This window comes from Herpailurus yagouaroundi, unplaced genomic scaffold (genome assembly GCF_014898765.1).
Source record: "Herpailurus yagouaroundi ecotype Mexico unplaced genomic scaffold, PumYag 160, whole genome shotgun sequence".
In the NCBI taxonomy this organism is placed as follows: Eukaryota; Metazoa; Chordata; class Mammalia; order Carnivora; family Felidae; genus Herpailurus; species Herpailurus yagouaroundi.
In genome coordinates, this window is record NW_024412401.1 from 45,897,252 (window position 1) to 45,919,864 (window position 22,613).

The window sequence follows — 22,613 nt, forward strand, 5'->3', positions numbered from 1 at the left end:
TTTGACTGTTCTCTCCCTCTCCTGGCATCAAGACCAGGCAGGTGAAACAGAACGCTTCCTGAGTAGGTTGGTTACTTTTTGGAAAGCCCAGAACAGAGCAGTTAGTGCCAGAGCTTTGTATTTCCTTTAAGACATTCACTTTTCCTTTTTTTTTTTTTTTTTTTTAACACCTGCAGTTAAAAGAAATGTGTCGTCGGGAACTCGACAAAGCAGAATCTGAGATTAGAAAAAACAGTTCCATCATTGGTGACTACAAGCAGGTGAGTGAGTGCACTGTTGGTGGGCCACATGCTCTGGAAGCCCTGCTCGCCTGGGTGAGTGTGTCCCCTCCACACCCTGGGCTTCCCGGCTCTGCCACCCGCACCGACCGGTCACTGTACTTCACCGGGCAAGTGATGTCACTGATTCTTAACGGGAAAATAAGAGAAATGGTCCCTGTCTCAGAGAACCGTCATGAGGGTTCCATAAGATCGTGTCTGTAGAGGGCCTGGCACCCTGCCCCACCGATAAATAGGCATTTAATAAATGAGAGCCACGCTCTGTTCTTACGGCCTCACATTCACCTATGCTCGTAGGCCGTAGAAACACTTCTCTCCCTGGCTGGTTTCAGTTTTAAGAACATAACTGAACTGGTCTTGTTCTTTCCTAAACTTGGACCTTGTGCCGGCTTGTGAGTCTGTCAAGTGTGTGTAAACCGTTGGCCATTGAGTGGGGCACCAGTGAGTTCCTCGAGTCCTAGGCCCATGGATATAGAGGTGGCCCAACCAGAGGAACTTCTGCTCTTCCCCCGACTTGACTCGTCCCCCCGGCACCACCTCCACCCGGTGTGCAAGTACCGTCCTCTCTGCTCAGCACGGTCCAGCTTCCACTGCCAGATTCATCCCAAACCCAGGTTATGCGGATGATGACACTGCTCAAGAGATTGTCTCATTTCATTTGTTTCTGTAGATTTGTTCTCAGTTGAGTGAAAGATTGGAGAAGCAGCAGACAGCTAATAAAGTGGAAATTGAGAAAATTCGGGTAAGTTTTCCTCTACCAGAGAGATTCTGTACAACCTACTTCATTTTATGGCTTTGTTCAGCACAACAGATTTTGGGAGAGGGTAGTTTGATTTCCCTTTGATTTCAAACATGAGAGAAGCCACCCAGTACCCTGTTAGGTTCCTGTCATGGCCTGGCTGACAGCTGGTGGTGTGCCGGTCTCCTCTGGAAAGGAGTACAGATGAGACCCGAGATCTGGTTTTCAATCTTAAAATACAATTGGCCTTTTCCTTATAAATCCACTTAACATCCTCTGGAGATCGTGACTGAAAAAAAAAAAAAGGCGACCCAGGATTTCCGAATGTCGTCAGTACAGCAGGTGATCACTGCAAGGCACAGAGGTGAAGGAGTCCAGCCAGCAGTGGGTTTTGCTTGAGGGTAGGGGTGCAGAGACCAGGAGCCTGTGGTATCACTTGTCATTCCCTGTGCTCTGTACACTGGGACACTCCCCTTCGGAGCTCAATTACTTCTGCTTATAATGGATCCCAAAACAACGAGGACTTTGTGTAATGTTTTTGTTTTGTTGCCAGTTTGGGGGCTTTTGTAACTTGGTGCTTTCTTTCTTTAGGCTGTCCCTGTGTTAGAAGCACTTACCACATTTTTCGGAGAGGAGTAATTTACCGAAAGATGCTTTTCTAACACACTTACGACCCCGTGGACAGGAGGGTGGGAGGGATGTGCTCATGGCCTCGCACACACATCAGCAGTTTACCTGGAGCGAGAATACACCTGGCCTCCGCCCTGAGTAGAGTGTAAACAGCAGTATCTATTTTTTAAATATGACTTATTATCTGATTCTAAAACTGTTAATGCCCACTGCAGAAAATTTGGAAAATGAAAGAAGACAAACTCTTGTAATTGTATTACCCACAAATAACATCACCGTTATTAACACTTCGGTGTACATTCTTTGAGTTTCTGTGTTTATTTCAACGTACAAAATGCCATTCATTCTGAGATACTCATTTTTTCCACATTCACATCTGAGAAATTGGGACATGCCTTATAACTGAGGGCTTTCTAAAGTGGCTTAATTGGAAGAATGTTTTCTTAGAGGAACATGAAATGGGGTTTCTTCCAGTCAGGGCCATCTTACTTTGATGAAATGTGGTAAATATTTGTAACCATGCTTTACAGACATTTCTGTGTCCTTGGTCACCCAGCATTTAAGCAGTTCACCATGCTATGAAAAGTTCCTCAAAAACTTTTTAGAGGCTGCATACAAACTACCTTGTATAAATACAGCACAGCTCTGTATTTCCTCTCCCACAGCGGTTGGATAGTTTACACCCCCTGCCCCATTTTGTTTCTGTCTCTGATTCCACAGTGAAAATCTTTGTACATGAATCTTTACTCACTGCATCTTCGTTTTTTTAACCGAGGTTCCTAGAAGGGAGGTGACAGACCAGGACATAAGAATATTTTTATTGCTTTTAGTGTATGACACCACGTGGCTTTTCCAGTAGGGCATCTGCCAAAGAGAACATAGTTTTTCAGAAGCTGTGGTGCTCAACCGAGAAGCCATCTCTTGGCTCCCCAAAAAGGAGGCACCCACACCTTCCCGCAGGGCTGGTTTCTCTTCTTTGCCTCTTCACATCTGACCTTCAATTTCAGCAAAAAGTGGATGACTGTGAGCGCTGCCGGGAATTTTTCAACAAAGAAGGTCGCATAAAGGGCCTGAGCTCAGCCAAGGAGGTTTTAGATGAGGACACAGATGAGGAGAAGGAGACCCTGAAGAACCAGCTGAGGGAGATGGAACTGGAGCTGGCCCAGACCAAGCTGCAGCTGGTGGAAGCGGAGTGCAAGATCCAGGTAACGGCCGCCGCCCTGGGCCCGCCCGCGTGGGCTGGAAACCCTGGAAATGACCTTTATGGTTTGGGGGTTTTTTCCCTTTTAACCTTTGACCATAATCCCTGTGGGAAGAAGCCCATTACTTACGATTTACCAGCGGATGTTTAATTAGTATTTGGACGGTCATAAGAATTGGACTTTATCAGAGAATTGTCCATCAACCTTGGGATCTTTTTGGTGAAGCAGAGAACACCTGCTTTGAAATCACAGCTGCACCACCAAACTGTGACCTTGGGTTAGTACAGAACCTCTTTACACTTCAGAGTCCTTATCTGCAAATGGAGACAAGGCCCCCCAGCTGATAGTTTGTTCTGAAGACTACGTAAGATGATGCCCAGAAAGGGCTTTCGGCACTGTGTCCGAGGACTTCCTAACTGCGAACTCGTAGGTCCCAACTCCCATCATTTAACTAGCTTTGTGACTTTGAACATGTGACCTGATTTCTCTGAGCCTCCACTTCCGAAGAAGAAAGTGGGGCTTACTTAGGTCATCTTCACACTGCCGGGCCAGTTCCACGAGCACCAGTATAATACGGAGCACAGAGTGGGCCCTAAGCACCGTGTGTGGAAGGGACTAAGTTCAGGACTAAAGCTTAGGGCCTGGTCTCCCACATCACACACATTCACTGGGCATCTGCTCTTTGCCAGGCCCTGTTCTAGGTGCTGGGGTTGCAAAGCTAAGACATGGCTTGTGTGACTGTCCAGGACAATCAGGAAAAGCACCACCAAGGCAGCAGTATGTGAGCTGTGGTCAAAGAATGAACCAGGGTTGCAGCTGCAGAAGAGAGAGAACAGTGAGCATCCCTGGTGGAGGGAGCGGCGTGCTGAGCGGCAGAGGGAGGAGAGGGCCTGCCCAGTGAGGAGTGCCAGGAAGGCAGGGGTGGAGGTGGGCACTGAGCTGGCAGAGTGTCTCTGGGTCCAGATTATGAAACATCTCAAATGTCTTGGTAGGGAGTCTAGACTTTAAAGGTCTTTGCTGGAAATTAGTGGCGTGGTCTTTGAACCAGACCATTAGCTCTGTCTGCCTGATGTGCAGTCGGTGGATAAGAGAAGGAAGCGCTCAGGAGGTTGTTTTAATAAGTAGACGAGGCAAGAAATGAAGAGGTCTTAACTAGGAAAAATCCCAGAACTCTAGGGATTCCAGACCCTTTTATGCCAGGTGGAGACTGGGGAATTTCCAGAGGCCTCTCAAGAATACATAGGCTGAATTCTTATCTTGGCTCAGCTCTCGGGAGGCACCTCCCTTGACACTGGAGCCGAGCATGCTCACCGTACATTGTTCCCCTTGCAGGACTTGGAGCACCATTTAGGCCTTGCCCTGAACGAGGTACAGGCCGCCAAGAAGACGTGGTTTAACCGAACCCTGAGCTCCATAAAGACGGCAACGGGGGTTCAAGGGAAAGAGACTTGCTGAGTGAAGTGGCTGCCTCCAGACACCTTCAGAAAACACGACACCTTTTGTTGCCTTCTTTGGCCAGATGTGTGATTCTGTGACATGTCCCAGGACCAGAATGTACCTAAGTCAGATCCATAGCAGCATGTTGGTAGGTCATTGGACCAGAGCTCATGAAGCAGGCAGCCTCTCTGGGGTAAGGCTCTCCTAACTACTGATGCTAACAGGCCTGCTGGCTGAGTGATGCTCTGGACACGCTCTGGGAAACCATCCTCCGTGTGAGCTCCCAGGCCTCTTCCTGGTGTGGGTCACCACCTCACCCAGCCCAAGGGCTGAGTTGACATTATCGGAGTTTGGGGATCCTTCAGGCTTTTGGTTTTTTCTAAACCTTTAATCTTTTTTTTGTTTGTTTTTAAATATACATATTATATATATATTGTGGGGTGGGGGTGGGGGGGGCAGGGGATCAGTATCGCAAATAATTCTTATCTACTTCGTGCCAGCATAGGGTCCTCCAGGTAGACGCGGAGAAGCACTTTGTTTTAAATAGGAGGGTTTCCTGGTTGTAGTTGAAGCCACCTAGTTTTGTTAAAGAACACATTGCACAGGTGTTGGGTTTGGCATTATTCACATTTCTGATCAATTCTATGCAACTCTTCTAGTTCCTCTTGTTTTTAGTGTTAGCTGCCAAAACGTCACAGGGCTGGGCTGGGCGACTTGACCGACTGTGAGACAGGGTTAATCATAACGTGGACAAATCTTATTTTGCTTCATGTGTCGTGTGTGTGTGTGTGTATAAATATCTTTTCCCAGTGTGCCCAACTGACAGTGTTTAAATCCCAGACCGAGGCTGATCTGCACAACCTAATTATGTGGATATTTGGGCACTTAATGTCACTCCAGTTCTGCTGGGCTCCACTCTCCTCCCCCACCCTCTCGAGAGCTGGGAAATGCTCCATCACTTCAAGGTCCCTAGTGCTTTTGCACAACAGGTCATACAGGCGAGAAGGACACTGCGCCGTGTGTGTGTGTGTGTGTGTGTATGTGTGTGTGTGTGTAGACACATGTGCGGGATGCACAGACCCAGGCCCGGTCCTGCTGACCCGTGTCCCTCCCTGGCTGTCTGGGCCCCCGGGCCCTCCCCAGAGTGTGCTGGGTGCAGACCTCGCTGTTCAGATGGGCTGCAGGTTCTCACTTCAAAACTACAGAATAGAGGTTTTAGCACCTTTAAAAAAACAAATAACCTAGACCTTTTAATTTATATAGTGATATGCTGACGGGCTGGCGCCGATGATCTGGTCTCCGCACGCAGGGTGCAGGTAGCTGTTCTAAGAGGCACTGGTTTGTGTATAAAGATTCTTGGGTTGTTTTGTATCTCTTTTCCTGTTGGCTATACTAACGCTTGCTGAGGTCACTGTGACAAGGGAGGTAACAATGGCAACCCCCACCCCCCGAACCACACCCTCCATCGCTTTCTGTGTCTTTCTTGTTCAGTTACCAAAACAGCTGTAAGCCCATCTAAAACTAGGTGCGTGGACATTGTGCTAGGGTAGTTTCAGTGTGTCAACTTTATGAACTGAAATATAAACCAGTAAAATTGTATTACTATTTCTTTTGTTGGTTTTATTTTAACAGCATATTCATTAAATATTTTGGTACAAAGAGCATCACTTTGTAGAAACCGGTTTCATCATTATGTGCTCCGGCCCCTTTCCCTGCTCCCACTGTCCGAGAAGAGCAGCCTCCGCGCTGTCGGGACAGGTGTGTGGGGGCCCCAGGCGCCTCCCCACCCCTACGGCTCTGGCGCGCCAGTGGCACGGGGTGTGGGGAGACGAGCTTCTCCTCTGCCAGGCCGACGCCTGAGCCACCACGGCAGACTTGACCCGCTTGGTGAAATCCAGTGCCGTGTTCCCGGGGCAGGCGCCATTCCCGTGTTGGAGGGTTAAGGAAGTCCTACAGGAGGTGAAAGCATCTCACCAGGCAAGAGATGGGAGGAATTCGAGGCCTGAAATGTGAATGTGCAAGAGAAGTAGCTGTGGGGGAAAAGGCAGTCCGAGTAGCTGGGGTCTAGCCCTAACACTTTTCAGGAAGAGGGGCGGCATGGACAGACACATCTTTCAGAAAGTTCCTTTCTACTTACGGGGTCCCCCTGCACCCTAAGGATGCGCAGGGCCCCGGCCGTCCCTCTTTACCACCTCGCCCCCTTCTCTGCGGCAGGAAGAAGAGCAGTCTCCCCAGGCCTGCGGTGTTCCCCGTGTGACCTGCCCTTCAGGACCCCTTCTACACCCGGCCTTGAAGAAGGGAAGGCGGTGAGTGAAGCCTCTGCCCTGTCTTCTCTCCGCTGCCCCGAAGCTGGGCAGGTGCCTCATGAGGGGCCAGGACAGCGGCTCCACGGCACATTTGGGAGTCCTCTGCCATTTGCAGGCTAGAGAACCTATCTGTGGGATCCACACTCGCGGCTAGCTGGGGCAGGAGTCCAGAAGGGCCAGCTCGCTCTAGGCTTTGCCGGTCCCAAGGGTCCTGGTGTCTGGGAGTGTAGGGATTCGGCAGAAACCCTCCCCTCCCAGCTGAGCCCCGGCCCAGCGAAAGGAGTCCATGTACCAGTCAGCCTGGGCACGTTAGGCCTAAGGTCACTCAGATGGTCCTCGCTCTCGGGGAAGTCCCCGAGCTGTGTTGAGACTCAGACTGAGAATACCAGGTGCCACACTGTACGCTAAGTGCTGAAACAGGTATATGGGGCCCTGTGGGGACAGGGAGGTGAAGTGGCAGTGACCGTTTTCTGCACTGATGACCTGAGGGGGTTGTGGGATGGAGAAGCAGCAAGACATTTAGCTGCAGGAAACGCCAGGTGGGTACGCCATGGTCTGACGGAGCGAGACTGGATAATGAGGTTGAGGCCCCTGAGGCTGAGGGGTTTGAAGGCAGAGGGAACAACTTGCCTTAAAAACTGGGGGGAAGAGTCCTGTCAGTCCTTTAGGAAGAAAACTTGGAGAAGACATCTAGAGTCTTTATAAAGAGAGGTGGTAAAATAGGCCAGATTGGAGACGATTCCTGGAGAATTACAGAGACTTGGTGAGAGAAAAGGGAAAGGACACAAAGGGAGAGAAATGGAGCTCTTGGTGTGTGGGCTTGAGACTGTCCGGGAAGCGCCACTGGGAGGTGCCCAGAATCTAGACGGTCGGGAGTCGCGTGGGTTTCGGGACCTTAGCACTACTGATAATCGTTTGTTGTGGGGCGCTGTCCTATGCTTCTGGCTGATGAAGCACCCCTCCCCCCATCACTGCCAACAGTTGTCACCATCAAAAAGATCTCCACGTCCCTGTGTAGATGTGGAATCCTGCAGGGCAGGTAAGACCGTACGAAATGTACACACTGAGCAAGGGCAAACTGCAGGCCTAGGCCCCCCCCATTTAAAGAGAAAGAGGGGCCACGGTGTGAGGCTGTGGCCATCGGGAGGAAAAGTGTAGCGTGCTCTGCATCACAGCGAGGGCAGGACCAGAAAAGACTCATCGGTGACAGGGAAGTTCACTGGTGCCCAGAGTGGCAGCAGACGTGGAGGTGGCTGGAGGGAACGGTGGTAGAGCAAAGAGCATGAGGCTTCGTGCTGGAAAACTCAGATCACGCTTTTGACCGTGGCCACATCTCTTCCCGGACCGTGCGGTCAGGGCTGCTCAAAAGCAGCGAAAGTACGGCACAGGCCGCGTGGACTGCAGGCCCTACTGAACCCCAGCTGCTCTCCAGAGCCTTGAGAAGAATTCCCAGGGAGGAGGCGGCATCTTCCTTAGTCTCCCAGGAGTGCCGCCGCCCCGTCTGCTCTGAATTCCAAGTCCCCGCAGCAGGAGCGAAGAAAAGAAAATCCACGGGAGCTAAAAATAAGCTGAGACCACAACTCCCGGCTCTGACCCAACAGAAGCGAGTCCACGCACCGGGGAGTAAGGTGATACGGGCCCCTTGTGACCTGGGAGAGGCCCGTCCTCATCAGTCTGACGGAGGTTTATGGCATTAGAGCGCTTCACTTGCTTATTAGCCTGCCTCTGACACTGGGACGCCCCCTCTCCTAGGACACATCTGGGGGGTGATGAGGTCAGAAGGATGAAACAGGTGCAAGGATTAGGCCCATACCCAATGGCTGGGGCAGTGGCTCCCAGAGCGAGAGGCCTAAGCACTGAGTCTCTCTGCCCCTTCCCCATTTTATCGGAGAGGAAATTGGACCCATGGGTTCCTGGCCCAGGCACCACGGCCGTTAACCCGCACCTCTAGCTCCCCGTGACCGGCAGGGCACTTCACTGCCAACGACACACTTGCACGCTGGATTCTAGGCCAGACTGTGACCTTGGGTGCACCACTCATTTTGGAAAGTCACGTGACCTTTCCGAGTTCTTCTCCTCGCCTGTGTCCTAGGGGTTGCTGGGGTGCCATAAAGCTGATCCTTCGCCTGTGTGCTGCTGGTCCCTCCAGCTGTCTGAACGCCCCTGGGAGTTCAGTGATCTTATCCTCAGATTTGTAAGCAGTGGTGGAAGATTTCCTGCCCGCGATCACAAGACCTGCCATTTCAACCTTCTCTCTCAAGAGCCACCTCCTCCTCTTCTGGGGCCCGCAAGACCAGCAAGGCTCCCGCCCTTCAGTCCCCCATTTCAACTCCACAGGCTGTTCGCCGTGACCGTGGGGCAGGGGAGCAGCAGTGGGCCCAGGCCAGCCAGCTCTTCTGTGGCCAGTTCTAAACATGCTCATGAATCCGGTGCAAGGGCGCGCAGAGAAGGGGGTGGGCCCTGACTTGGAACACCCAGTACCTTCGTCTACCCACAATAGTTGCACTTACCTGGAAGAGGCATCAGCAGGCCTGGGCCTGGCTCTGCTTCCTCAGGATGTTCTGGGGCAGCTCCACTGTGGGACCCTCACAAGGGCGGGGGAGGGGTGGAGCGTCAGCTCTGGATACAAACTGTTGCTGCCATTTAGAAGTTCTACTTTTATCTGTGAGCCTCAGTGTTCTGATCTGTCATGTGTGGGTAATGCCAGTCCTGGGGAATAGGCACGAATATAGTAAGACTAAGATGTGTGAAAAGTACCTGGTAAATTCTAAGGTGTAGAATTGAGCCCTCACTCAGCACCCGTAAGTCACCACTTACTACGCCAGGGTCCCAAGTTAAAGTTTCAGTTCAGTAAACATTTTGCACCATTAGCAGAGAAGCAGAGAGTCGTAAGGAACAGGACCGAGGCCTTGGCTCCTCATCCCTCTCCATGAAGGGAAGATCCTGCCACGTGTTCTGACCTGGAGAGTCATGAGGGCCAGAAAGTGGTCCTGCACTCGGCCACTTCATCAAAGTCACAGCTTTCATTTAACCAAAGTGGGTCCACTGCTGTTGAAGACAGAAGCTTTTATTTTTATTCATCCAAATCGGGAGAATGCAACATGTCAGGGCATTACAGACAGACTGCAGCAGCCAGACAAGAGGACCAGTCTACGGCAGAGTCCGACATAGTCAGTGCGAAGAAGCCACAGTGTGGGCGCTGGGGCGGCAGAGAGTCCCTTTGGATGAAGGCCAGGCATCCTGGACGAGGCACTGGTGACAGTCCACACATGCAGGCTGCTGCTTCAACCACACCGAAGGTTTAAAGTTCAGAGTCCTACATGTAATCATTGCCCCAGACGGGAAGGACAATCCATGGTGGTCGCATTTGCCAATTTTTTCAACATGATACACAACGTAAAGTTATTGCCAAGGACTTTGCACTGCAAATGATACTATTTACACTTGCGTATTCAGAAAAAAAAAACAAAACACAGTAAATAGATATACAGATAGATAGATATTTTCAGTTGATACCTAAAAAACTACCTTGGCCATCACCAGACCAGAGTGAGAGTAAGCCATAGCCAGGAGTCCAATGTCATGTGTGTAACCGTGCAGTAGGGAAAGGTTTTCTACCCACAACTACACTCGGCCTTCTCCATGCCTCCTGGACTCCCCACCCCAGGGGCTGAGGCCGAGCAGGGCCACCTTGCTCCTTTATGAGAGAAGCCCCCCTCTCAAATAGATCTGGGCCTTCGTTCTGAGCTAGCTGCCTCGTCCCCAGACCAGGAGTTCTGCATGGAGTGGGTGACAAGTCCTACAGGCCACTCTCTGGTAATGCCACATGGCACTGAGACCAGGGTGGGCGGGCTGTGGAGCTAACAGGCCGAGCCAGGCCCATCAGCTTCACTGCCCCCAGAAGTGTCCTCACCCTAATAACTAGGGTTCTCTCAGGAGACTGTCCTCTCCTAAAGCCACAAGCCACTTGGACAAGATGTTCAGCACAAGAGGCCAGCGGATGGGTCCCTGGTGAAAGGCCTGAGTACAAAACACTTTGGGGTAAGCGCTGAGGGCTAATGTACGTAAGATTTACCAAATGAAGGGGCTTGTGCCTCACTAGAAGTCAAGAGGAACAAAGGCAGAGCACTCCCCCGTCAAGCAAGCATTCATTTTGTTTCCTCAAGCCCCAGGAGAGGAAGTACATGTGGAGTTGGGAGACTGCACGGGCGACAGCTGCCTGGGATTCCTAGGAGGTGTCAAAACTAAGGCCCTAGTCGGGGCCTTGAGGTTGCCTACGGTTTGGCTCCCCAGCTGAGTTTCTAGAAACAAGCCTTCCTCTCCAAGAAAGGTAGCAAAAAATGGCAGCTAAGCCATCTCCCACGTAGCCACAGCCCGGCCAGGTGCTGAAAAACCACTGCATTAAGTGAGCGAGGGAACAGGTAGCTCTCAGTGTTCCCTCTATGAAGTAGGGGTGCAGTGCGAACCCTACCTGATGGCCCAGGGCTGGTCTGATGTGAGATGCCATCCTGGTCAGGGAAAGGGATGCGTCTAATGGCAGCGCTTCTGACACAAAAGGGTGAGAGAAGTAAGTGGGGAATCGGGGCTGGCCTGGCACGGAATTCCAAAGCTCCTGTGGGCATCGTCACTACCTCAGGGGTCAGTGCCACAGATGAGGTTACTCAAGGTTGCGTCACAGTGACACACATCCAGGAAACAAGCCCATCTGGAGCAATACGTCTTGCCCCTGACACAGCAGACCAACTCCTAAGCCCGAGGTGGGGAGCGGTGCTCAGCCCGGAAAAGGGGAGAAAGAGGCTGGACGCTTAAATGCAACTTAATAAATTACCAGTGGAGAAGGGACTCCTTAAAGAGTCTTCTGCGCTAACACTCCTGTCCCTACCCTTAGTTTCCATGAACAAAAAAAAAAAAAAAAATGTGACTTTCCAGAACAACAGAAATATTTAGGTTAGAGTCAAAGAAAAAAAGTAACCTTCTGACCATTTATTTCGCTAAGAAAACGGCATCAAGCCTACGCTCGGGGACGAGGAGAGGGCAAGGGCCGGGGCCAGGACCAAGCTGCCTCTAACAGCCACACCTCGCATACAGCCAGGCCCACCTTTGTCCTTCCCCTTTGAGGAGCGGAGAAACGCCTATGGAAAACACAAGGAGTGCTCCTCCCTCAGCCAAGTCCCACACCTACCGTTAAGAGCACAGGAGCCCCCCCTCCACACCCCCAAAAAGACAAGACCAGGCAGCAAAGTCCGAGAGGCCCACCCTCCACCAGAGAGAGCCTGACAAGCAAGGCGGGCATCCAACATGCCCTTGGAGGCATAGCCTCACCAAAACTTCCTTCCATAAACCTCACCTGGTTCCCAGCAAGGATGGCACACAGCTCCCCAGGGAGCCAGGGCAGCCACCAGACCCCTCACTCCTGACCGGGGTGCCAGCGGACCACGAAGAAACCACCACTCAGTAAGGCCAGTGCGGACGCCACACCTCCTAGCCGCAGGCGCCAGGCAGCCTCACCCCTCCCAGGGGCCTGTGGGGGATTCGCTGAGACAGCAGGTGCACATGCACTCAGATTAGGTGGCCTTTCTCCAGTCCCCAGGGGCCCTCCCATGGCAGCTCCCGACCCTCACACCTCACCTTGGCTCAGTAAAAAGCATCCTTCCACCTGCCTAGAAATCTCGGGGCGGGGGCGGGGGTTGTGGATTTCAGGGAAATAGCACTATATACATTTATAGTTGGTTTTTGTCGCCCCAGCTACATTGAGCACCTTGGGGCAGGCACCATGAGTGACTCACCTCCGTCTCCCCATGCACCCGCTAGAAGGCCTGGCCGCAGGCAGTCTGTGATAACACCCGAGCAGTGTTGGCTTCGGCCTGTCACATACGGGCATCTGGCCTCAGTGGCCTGTAGGCTTCTCGAGAGTCCTGACCATCCTCTGCACTTCTCGCAAGGCCTGTTTCGTGGGTTGGCTGCATGCCAACGGGAAGGGAGTCTGCTCCGTGAAGCTCTCCTGCCATGAACTCCATTCTGGAGCAAGGGGAACTCACTTTTACTCTCACACATCAAGGCCCCAAGCCAGAATCTAATCCTGGTTTTGTCTTGCCCTTATTTAAAAGGGTAGCGAGACAGAAAGGCCTGGAGACAGAGGACTTATCAAACTCCGCCAAGTCAGAACGGTAGAGAACAACCAATTCTCCGGACCTCTCCTTTCTACTCATAGCAACACCAACCCAACTCTTGCCTAAAACGTCCGGACAAAACCGAGATACCATCTGCAACCACACCTCTGGTCTATGACCAGAGTGCCGTTTCTAAAATGCACCTGTGATCACTTTACTGTTCTAAACACAATCTCTCACTGGCTCCCCGGGGCCCAGAGAATGAGGCCCACGCTCCTTAGCCTGGCATTCAGGGCCCTGCCCAGGCTGGGCCCAACGTGCCTGTGTGACTACACGGTTCTTGGTGTCCTCTCCAGAGCAGCTTCCTAGGGCTCCCCTGATTTGCCCTTAGCCCTTCTGTCATTGGGGCCCTGTCACCTTGGACTTCCTTGAGCCCTGTTCTGTTCTACATGTTGCTCTCACCCGTCAGTGCCCCACCCCCCCAAAACCTGTGGTCCTTACGGGCCAGGACTGCCCCTTCCTCCTCAGTGCTCATACAGAACAGATGCTCAGGAAGCCTTCTGTTTCCGGTAGATGGGCCAGGCGGCAGATGGAAGGAAGTTTCCAGTCATAATTAAGCCAAAGGGTCAGTCTCTACAGCCTAAGGCAGGGGTAGGCAAAATAAGGCCCACTCTTTTGGTTTTTTTACAGTCAATTTTATCGGACCACAGCCACACCTGGGTTTATGCACCATCTCTGGCTGCTCTTGCGTGACCACAACCAAGCTGAATAGCCATGTCTGGAAGATTTACCGTTTGGCCCTTTCCAGAAAGTTTGCTGACACCAGGTCTAAGGGAGTGCTCCCATATATTTCCACATTGTGACACACAAGTGATAACTTCTGTGGCCCAACAGAGTAAGAAGACAAGTTGCAGACACTTGACCCTCAGGTCTTGGCCACCCCAAAGGCAGACAGGATCACTGTCTCCGTGCACCTGTAACCTTGCATAGCTCTGACCTGAAGGTTCAAAACCACAGCTGCCTCTTTAGCCTTAGTCCCCAAGAGATCTATATAAATTAGAGAGGTGCAGAAACCCACCCTGACTCCTTTCAGTGCTCTATGCCACCTGGCCAGGATGAGCCAGAGGTGGTAGGACTGAGCTAGACGCCAAAATCTTATATGGTTTTTTTCCCCCTCTCTTTAAAGTGCTCTGTGTGGCAAATCTGCAACTTCCCACTAAGTAAAAACCATGTTCTGTAGGTGCTGAATCCAAGGAGCTCCAGACCCTCCCCGGGTAAAGAAACCAAAACATTACTTTTTTAAAAAGCAGACGGCCTTTATATGAGTGAACACTCAGTACCTGTCACTCCCTTTGGTGAGACCAGGAGAGCAGACACGTGCAGAAACTCGGGGCAAGGGTAAGATGCCGACTGGCCAGCCTGCACACCTCTCTATCCACCGCCAAAGAGCCACTAACCCGGAGAGCACAAGAGGAGGGCTCACAGCCACCCACTGATGAGAAATTGGGCCCACCAAACCCCCATTTCCCAGCCCGAAAGAGATGGCCCTTGCCACACTGCCCCCCTTTTCCCATCGCCCACTCCTGCCCTGCCAGCACCTTCTTCCCTCCCCACACCTTCCCCATCTTGGCCCCAGGTACCAGCTGCCATCAGCAAGTACCTTCGTGCTGCTCCAGAAGGCTATGCCCTTTCTGTGCACGCTGTGCCCCCTTCTGGAAAGCTCTCCTTCATGACCCCCCCTGGCAGACCTCCATCCAGTGCAGATGCCAGTCTCCGCAGGAAGCCTCTGCCACTCCCGTCAAAGCTGCTCAGGTCCTAGGCCTCCTCACGGAGCAGGAGGCCTGCCAGAGTCTTCCCCAACCACAGGAGACGGCTCTGACCTGGTCAGGCCCCTGAGCTCCCCCTTCCTGTGCACTCCACCTCGGTCAGTGGTTTCACCTTCTACTCCGCTGTCTAAACAGAAGACCTTGACATTTTCTCCAGCTGGGAGAGCCTGGGAAACAAGCAGTAGTTGACAGTGGATGTTTCTCAACGAATCCACGTGCCAAAGAGGGGAGCAGTGGCCTTGGCAGTGTCACCGATCACATCGGCGTGCCATCCGAACCTGACATCCCGTGGAAGAACTCCCTCTGCGCTGTGCAAATAGCTGGCTTGCTTAAACATTCCTGGTCACCACCGGCCTCGCTTCTCATCACACCTAATCTCCCAGGACAGCCCCACCATCTCGGGAGGCACACACTGCCCAAACTGCCCAACTGCTTTCCTACAACCGTCTTTAACCTTCCTTCTAGAGTCACGTACAAGTCAAAATAACCCTTTAAAATAGCTGATGGAAAGGTCCGTGATCTCCCCAGGTCTCCCCAGCAGCCTCAGTGAATCTCATTTGGAGGGGCCCTCGGCCTTCCCAAGTTTCCCAGGTGCCACCTTCCAGAGGTTTCTCACCTCCTAGATGATGTCCACGACATTTCCCTTAACATAGCCTCCGAGGACATGAAAGATGTTAGAAAGTGGAGCAACTTCTGAGAACATCTCCATGATGGAAGGGTCCAGTGAGATCCCACAGCATCCGAGCACTGTGGGCAACGTGTTACTGTGAGGATGACTCCTTTGGGTGGAGCAGATAATGAAGGCCTAGGCAGGGACAGATGACAGCCAACAACCAAAACATGGACGCAGAAGAATACGAAAAGCACACTTCCAACAGCTTTATCCCTTCCCTGCCTACCAAACCCCTGGGGGTCTCTCCAGCAGCAATCACTGGTCTACACTTGATTACAGAGTTCAGTTATGGTACCAAAAAACGGTATGGAAACAGGCACAACAACAATAACAGAATAGGCTGCCAGGCCCAAGGTTAACCAGTCCCCTAAGCCCAGGGGCAAGCTAACAGTTCCTCCAAAGGAACCAGAGAAAGAATAAGCCCAAAGTCTGGATTCTTTTTTTTTTTTTTTTTTTCTCCACATGGCAGGGGGCAGGGCGAGAGGTGGAGCATTGGTTTTTGCTTGTTTTGCTTCAAACCACACAGGGTATGTCCCAGAAGTGTGGAAGAGAGGTAAGCAGAATGCCTCAGAGAGAGGAAGGGAAACTGGGCAGGCAAGCAGTCTAGACCAGTAAGACAAACCACCAGTACCGAGCACAGTGCTGGCAGAATGGGTGGGCTCAGCCGCTTACTGCTGTATAATTTGGGGCAAGTCATTTTGGCTAAGCCTTCATTTCCTCATCTATAAAAGGAGATCATTTCTAGATCCCACAGTTGTTGTCTAATTCAACTCTCGTCCCCAAGAAAGGGCTTCTGTTAACTCCAAAAACAGTGGAAGACATGTCATTTCTTCTGTGTGGTTAAAAACTCATTAGGAGCCACAGCGTTTTGCCACAAACAAGCTGGGTGATCTGGAGAGCTCTCTGGGCTTCAACAGCCTTGCCTGCTCAGGAAGAAAAACAGTCCGTGCCCGGCGATTCTCCACACTGTAGGGGCAGGGTGGGAAACAGATCGGCCACTGGGAAAGAACAGCTGCTAAGCGAGTGCTGGGCCAGGTACTCACTCTCCTCACACAAGTCACTGCTCTGGAACTCGTGCAACCTGGGTTTAAAACCATTCCTTCCTCCTGCTCCCCTCTAGCATCACGGCAGGTGGCGCAGAGAAATGGCCAAATGCCAAGGACAATGACTTGGGGTGAGGGAGGACTGTCTTTCCCTGGAGAGGATTCTGCCTCCATCCCCACCCCCACCTATCCCTAAGCAGAGACCCAGGTGGCAATTGTTAGCAAAGGAGCTGGCGACATGGTCTGCAGCAGCGGGAGACTCAGCCGAGTTCGGAAGAACGGCTCAAGTGCAGCAATTCAGAGACCTCAAAGCCATCCCAGCAGGGCTCACCAAGCACAGCGCAACCTAGAGGGCCACCTGCGACCTTCAGGCTGGCCACCTTCCCTGAAGCCTAGTCTGGGGAAAGTCCTGGCAATCGGAACAGGCCACTGCAATCCGGCACTCCCCAAGCTCTGTTCAGCACAGGACGGCTCCCGACACTTCTACCCCAAACCTGGGTTGCCGGCCCTCCAGGCCCCTCTTCCTTTTACCCTGTGAGTCAGAACCTTGCCAGCCTTGAGTGTCTTGGCTCAAATCTTCTAAGACATCCCCATCACCAATCTCAGGCCAGACAGAACATATACGCAGGAAGCATTAGCTAAATGAAAACCTATACCTCGAGTTGTCACTGATATTCAAACAGAAAAAAAAAAAAAAAAAGCTTGAAATACAAGGGCTTTGTTTATACAACCACACCTAAGTCTTCCAGCCTATCTTTCCAGTTATATAATCTTTCCCAATTGGTCTCACAAAAAACAGCCCTATTTTTAAAAGGCCAGGATATCTGGTCCAGAACAGCCTCAAGTCAGAGAGCCTGGCTTCCAGCACAGGAGGCGCCTGTGATCTCAGGACCCTGTGACCCCATGTGAGGTGTGAGGCCCCCGCTGGGCCTGGCCCACGGCCTGCACACCTCCTTCCCGCCACCCGGCACGTTCCTCCCCTTTGTCCAGACGGCACCCACAGCGCACACGGTGTGGTGAAAGAGGCTTTGGCATCGGACGGACTGGGGTTTTGTTCCTAACTCCAGCCCTGAACCCTGAGCCTATTTTTTTTTTTTTTAATCTGAGAATGAGAATACCACCTCCAAGAAGGTTGTTTGAGAACAAGGTCCAAGTGCCCGGCACATGCAAGAGAGTAATTTCAGCATTTCTTCCTTCTCTCTCTTCTGCTCCTTCTCCAATCTACTGCTGCCCACAGCCCAAAATGACCTAAACAGAAGGCTCCTGTTAACTCCATTACCGGAAACATTCAGCTGACATGTGCAAGCAGAGACCATCCGTCCCAGCCGTACAGAGACTCGAGGCAGGCTGAGAGACTGGGCCGCAGGCAGCGCTGAGAGAACGTCCGCAGGCCTGCCGGGCTAATCCCGTGCCCTCCTAGGGCCAGAAGCAGCAGAAGAGGTGAGGACCACACATCTCCAGCCAGGACATGCTGGTCAGTCTCCCGTCCACTGCCTGGGCAGAGCGCAGAGGGGCGGCCGCACTTGGCAGAAATGCCAAATGGCAAAATTCTGCCACGAATCACCAAGACCCTGCTTAGAAGGACCAAGGGGTGAAGACGTTAAAACTGATTGGTCAAGGGGGAAAAAAAAAAGAAAGGAAGAAAAGAAAGGCCTTCCCTCAACCTTGGCTCAATGAGGAAATGACTCCACCAAACGGCCACAGCTGAGGAATGGGGGAACCTCTTGGATTTAAGAAAAGCCTCTTGCTTTGGGGGGACAGCGAGAGAGAGGCCGTTGGAGCCTCCCCTGAAGCTGTTGCTGTCATGTCCCCTCCTCTCTCACTTCCCATCGCTGGTACCATTAAAAAAAAAGAAGAAGAAGAAGAAGAAGAAGAAGGCGGCGGCGGCACGTCTTGACTATAACGCAAATCTACTTTATTTGCCTTTAAAGGTAATGCTCAGTCCCTACCGACACAGTTTTTATAAACTTGGAGCATCCCAGAACTCAATCTGTAATCCCCACCTAGCATACGTCGTGCCGGTGGACGGGGATGCACCCGCCCATCCTTCCTCAGAGGTGCCTGAAGCCTGTGCAGAAAGGGACAGGACTATGCTATTCAACCAACAGCACCCGTCTCACCATCTACCCATCTTTCCTTCTGCTGAAGAGAGCGGGATGGAGAGGCAGATGTGTTTTCTGAGAGAAGAGCAAACAGGGGAGGCCTCGTGTAGCGAGGAGTGCAGATTATTTCCAAAGTGGTGAAGCAAACTGGGAGAGAGAAGCTGCGGGAATGCTATGAAGGGGAGTGGCGGGGTCAGCGGCCTTCTAAGCGTGCAACCCAGGCTCCTCGGTCTGTGGTTTACAAGAACTATCGGCCCAACACCAGTGAGCTCCAGGCCTCGCTGAAATCACGCACCTCTTTTTTCTTATTAATGTACTGGTAGGAAACTGGGAATCAGCAGGTTGATATTCTAAGCTCAGCCCTTTTGAAGTTCTAAGCACACTTAAATCCCAAAGCAAGGATTTATGAATCCCTGGCAGCAGACTGGCCAATGATTTCACCACCTCAGCAGAAACACGGGCACTCTCAGTCAGCATGGGTGTGCAGCGACCTCCCCACACTGCCTCGCTCACCAAGCATTTGCTCTGTGTTTCCTGTTTAGTCCCCCGATGCCAGGAGTCCTCTCTCAAAGACTGGAAGCACCTGAAACCTGCGACCACCAAGGAACCAATGCAGCTCCCCTGAGTAGGTCACCCACCTGCTTCTTAGCTACCTGCCAGCACAGTCTCGCTGCCCTCACATACCTTCTGTCACTTCAGCCAACCATGGCAGGAACCGCCAACACTGACCGAGAACTTCTGGGCACCAGGTATTATTCAAAGCACTTTGCGTGTATTAACTCTTCCGATTCCCAAGCCCCACGGGAATTTGCTGGAGGGAGAAAAGTCCTTTGGCCCAGATTCCCACATGGTTTCTAGTCCCTATTTCTAGCTGTGCTGTAAAGCTTACATAACCTAATTTGCACTATGGTGCTATTTTTTTAAATCTCCAAAGATCACTGCTTCAAGTATCAATGGAAGCTGTTAGCTCCTACCTAAAATGATAATGTGGGAAAGGATCTCTATTCTTACAACTAACTCAACTTGAATTCTTGACTTAAAACAGTCTTTCTGGAAGATGGGATGAGGAAGGGAAGAGACTCACTCTTACATAAAAAGTACTAGTTTGTGCCCTGGAAGTAACTGCTAGAGAGAAACATCAGACTGAAACTCACCCCAGCAGCAGGCAGTTTCTGGACTCTGCAGCTGTTATTCATTTACTGCCCGTCTCCCTGCCAGGCCTCCTTCAGACACTGAGAGACCTATGGTCACCGCATGGCGTGGCATCAGAACCTTTCTTGCTCTGAGGACTTCAGAGACATGCTACATCCTGCTCCCCACCACCGAGGATGCACTGGCCTGTGCTGAGTGGGAGGTACAGGAGGACCATTCACAGAGCAGGTTGTTTTCAGCTTTAACTGCTCTTAATGTCCCTAGTTTTTAGGGCCCTCGACTACTAGAAATCCAACTGCTGGGGGAAAGGGTGAAGGCGCATCTGCAAGTCTTAGTTTGTGTCCCTAACTCACTATTGAACATTTACCTCCACTGCAGTTATTAAAGAAATCTAATAAACAGGCAAGTTATAATGAACGATTGATTGTAAGGGTAAAACTCCCCTCACTTGTCGTCAAAAAAATGTGGTCAGTGTTTACAGCAACCACTTTGGTCTTTGCTATACTATAAAAACTGCTTAAAAAGGACTGGAATAATTGTTTTTCATTTCAATGCATTCACTTACTTGGAGAGAGGTCCAGGAACATAAAACAGAGTTGGTTTCAGGCTCTCAAAACTGCCAGGGAAATATTTAAAATGAGTGAATTTCCAAATGATGGCCATTTCAGTGGTGTCAGAGGGCCTATATTATTAAATAATGTATAAATAAACTGCTGATCAAGGTCATTATCCTTTGACACTGCTAATGCATCTTCTGTCTCCCAACGTAGGATATTTATAGTCAACCCAATTTCACCAACAAGGACACTCTCAGACTTAAAATGCTTTCACTGGGCAGAGCCTCTGTTTTGCTAGTGCCCGGAGAAGGATCTGGCACATAATGGACACTCCGCTGTTGGATGAGAACGGGTACCTACGTAGTCCTCATCAGCCAGGCCTCATACAACCTTTTATGGGTGCCAAAGCCACGTTTGACGTACATACAGATTCTGTATGGGAGAAACGTTGTTCCAGCAACCTTCAAAGTTAGTAATAAAAAGAAAACCGCTACTGAGAGACACATAAAACATGAAATTTCATTTTAATCTCTATATATATGAAATACGGCCTCAGCACAGAACATCTATCACATATGAAATGTACTTATGGGACACACTAAATGAAGCAAATCCTTATTAAAATATTTGGCCTAACCCTCACATCTTGTAAATGAACTCCATGATGGTTGAGGAAGGTGGGAAATTAATCGTCTAGCTACCTGACCTTGGAAAAAGCTCGATGAATTGCCTGAAGTCTATTTGGTCTCTGCAGACTGGGTATTTACCATTCTGAGTCTTGCCAGAGTTGGTTCTGCAAATAGTTAGCTTAATGACAGTCAATGACATATTATTTTTCCATAGTTACCTTAATATTTTGGTTTTTTTTTTTTTTAATTTTCTATTGCTTTTTCTTTTTATGGCTTCTTACTGCTGTTGTATTGGGCATACAACACAGATCAGAGATTTGCATTTCTCAGAGAAATTTCTCTCCTTGAGAAATTGGCACTTTGATCCTCTGCTTGTGTAACAGCTACATATAAATGGATCCTACCAGCACTGTTACCAATCTTGCTGCTTATGAAATTCTAGCACTTTGGCCCAAAGAGTGCCCTGACGTTAAAGTCTTCTTAGGTGACTCTTCCCACCACCAAACTCTTTTACTTAAACAGGTGTGTGTAATTCACATATATGTTATATCATAAGTTTCTACACACATATACACATTTAACTTGTAAAAGTGAAATGTCTCTCTTGAATAAAAAGTAATTACAAGGGTATTAAAACAAATGCTGAAAATAACTATTTTACATTTAGATCATAAAAATTTTAAAGGTAATCATGATGACATAAGACCTAAGAGATCAAATACATCCTGTATGATTGTCATATATGCACGTTGTGTTCATTGACGTTTTCTCTTTAATCAGAAAATAAAAGAGCTTACCTTTGTTTACTGAGACCACAGCTTACAGTCACTAGATCTCAGCCTATTTTATACAAGTGATATGGCTACGAAGGTCCGAGGAGAACGAGAATAAAGTGAGATAAACGTGCTGAAAACTGCTTAAAAGTATTAACCTGAAATACACAGAGGGCCCAACACCAGTTTTAAAAATACATTAACGAGGTATTCCCAGCTCTTCAATTAATAACGGTGACTGACTGATTCATGATTTTCAAACATTCACCCAAATTTTAAAAAAAGAAGGAAAGGCTAATAGCAGAAAAATCTATCAGTGGTTTGTTCCCAGGTTAACGATTTCTGTGCGACTACAAACGACTCAGGACTCCTTGCTGCACGCACCATGCGCTGCATCTAGTCAGCATGAGGTATGTTGGGAATCTATTGGACCAATTACCTTGCACAAGAGAGGGGGTGCTCCTGCAGCCGGAAGAAGCCGGGGCTGCAGGCCACATCCCTGGCTGGGTGCCAGCCCCCATGCAAAGAATATGGCTTCAAGGAGGACCCCTATCTCTGAGAAATTATAATAGCGCTAACTGACGCAGTCGGGAACGCAACTACCCGAGTTATGTGCTAAAAAAGTTTAAAAAACTGTCAGAAGATAGCACAGCTCACACACTGATTCTAAGTTCTCCATTGGTCTGTAAACTCCCGGACAAGAGACTACGCTAGGAGGGCTTAAGTACAGATATTGCTAGGTTTCCAAAGGAGAAGTTTTAAAACAGACACCGTGGCTTTGAATAAAAGTATTGCTCTTCTGTAAAATGCTCAGTCATCGCTTTCCAAAGAAGGTGTCAGAGTGGTGTATCTGAAAGCTGGAAAGCCTCAGGGGGTCACAAGGCTCTTAAGACCAAGACAGAAATTGCCATTTCAAGCCAGACAACCTGATGGTTCTAGAAGTCAGAGAAGAAATCTTGAGGGCCCAAGTGAATAATAAATGGTGCGACGCTCAGAGGCTGGCAATAGGGGCTGTCAATGAAAAAACCACCTACAGTGGAGAAAAGAGCAGAGAAGCAAAACTTGGTGTTAATTTCACAGAATTTGGTGAAGCCAAGAGCTTCATTTATATTTCTCTGCTCTTTCAGCTGTAAGTGGAATTTTCATTACAAAATGG

General features: G+C 50.3%; 2 protein-coding genes across 14 annotated transcripts in view; one reads left to right on the forward strand and one right to left on the reverse strand.

The window, feature by feature from the left end:
* RABGAP1 (RAB GTPase activating protein 1) overlaps nt 1–5,894 on the forward strand; it is a 170,456-nt gene extending 164,562 nt beyond the window's left edge. For 4 of the 5 annotated variants that reach the window (XM_040482239.1, XM_040482241.1, XM_040482242.1 and 1 more), the window contains 4 exons: nt 177–260; nt 949–1,020; nt 2,655–2,852; nt 4,182–5,894. In XM_040482239.1, the coding sequence (XP_040338173.1) occupies nt 177–260; nt 949–1,020; nt 2,655–2,852; nt 4,182–4,304 (477 nt within the window). In that variant the 3' untranslated portion in view covers nt 4,305–5,894. Of the gene's footprint in view, nt 1–176; nt 261–948; nt 1,021–2,654; nt 2,853–3,538; nt 3,685–4,181 lie in introns of all 5 variants that reach the window. The other variant, XR_005792690.1, reaches the window with a different exon arrangement.
* Nucleotides 5,895–9,638: 3,744 nt separating this feature from the next.
* Nucleotides 9,639–22,613, reverse strand: part of STRBP (spermatid perinuclear RNA binding protein) — a 153,607-nt gene continuing 140,632 nt past the window's right edge. For 5 of the 9 annotated variants that reach the window (XM_040482252.1, XM_040482244.1, XM_040482247.1 and 2 more), the window contains one exon: nt 20,863–22,487. In XM_040482252.1, the coding sequence (XP_040338186.1) occupies nt 22,393–22,487 (95 nt within the window). In that variant the 3' untranslated portion in view covers nt 20,863–22,392. Of the gene's footprint in view, nt 10,036–19,268; nt 20,115–20,862; nt 22,488–22,613 lie in introns of those variants that run through there. The other 4 variants (XR_005792692.1, XR_005792691.1, XM_040482249.1 and 1 more) reach the window with 4 other exon arrangements.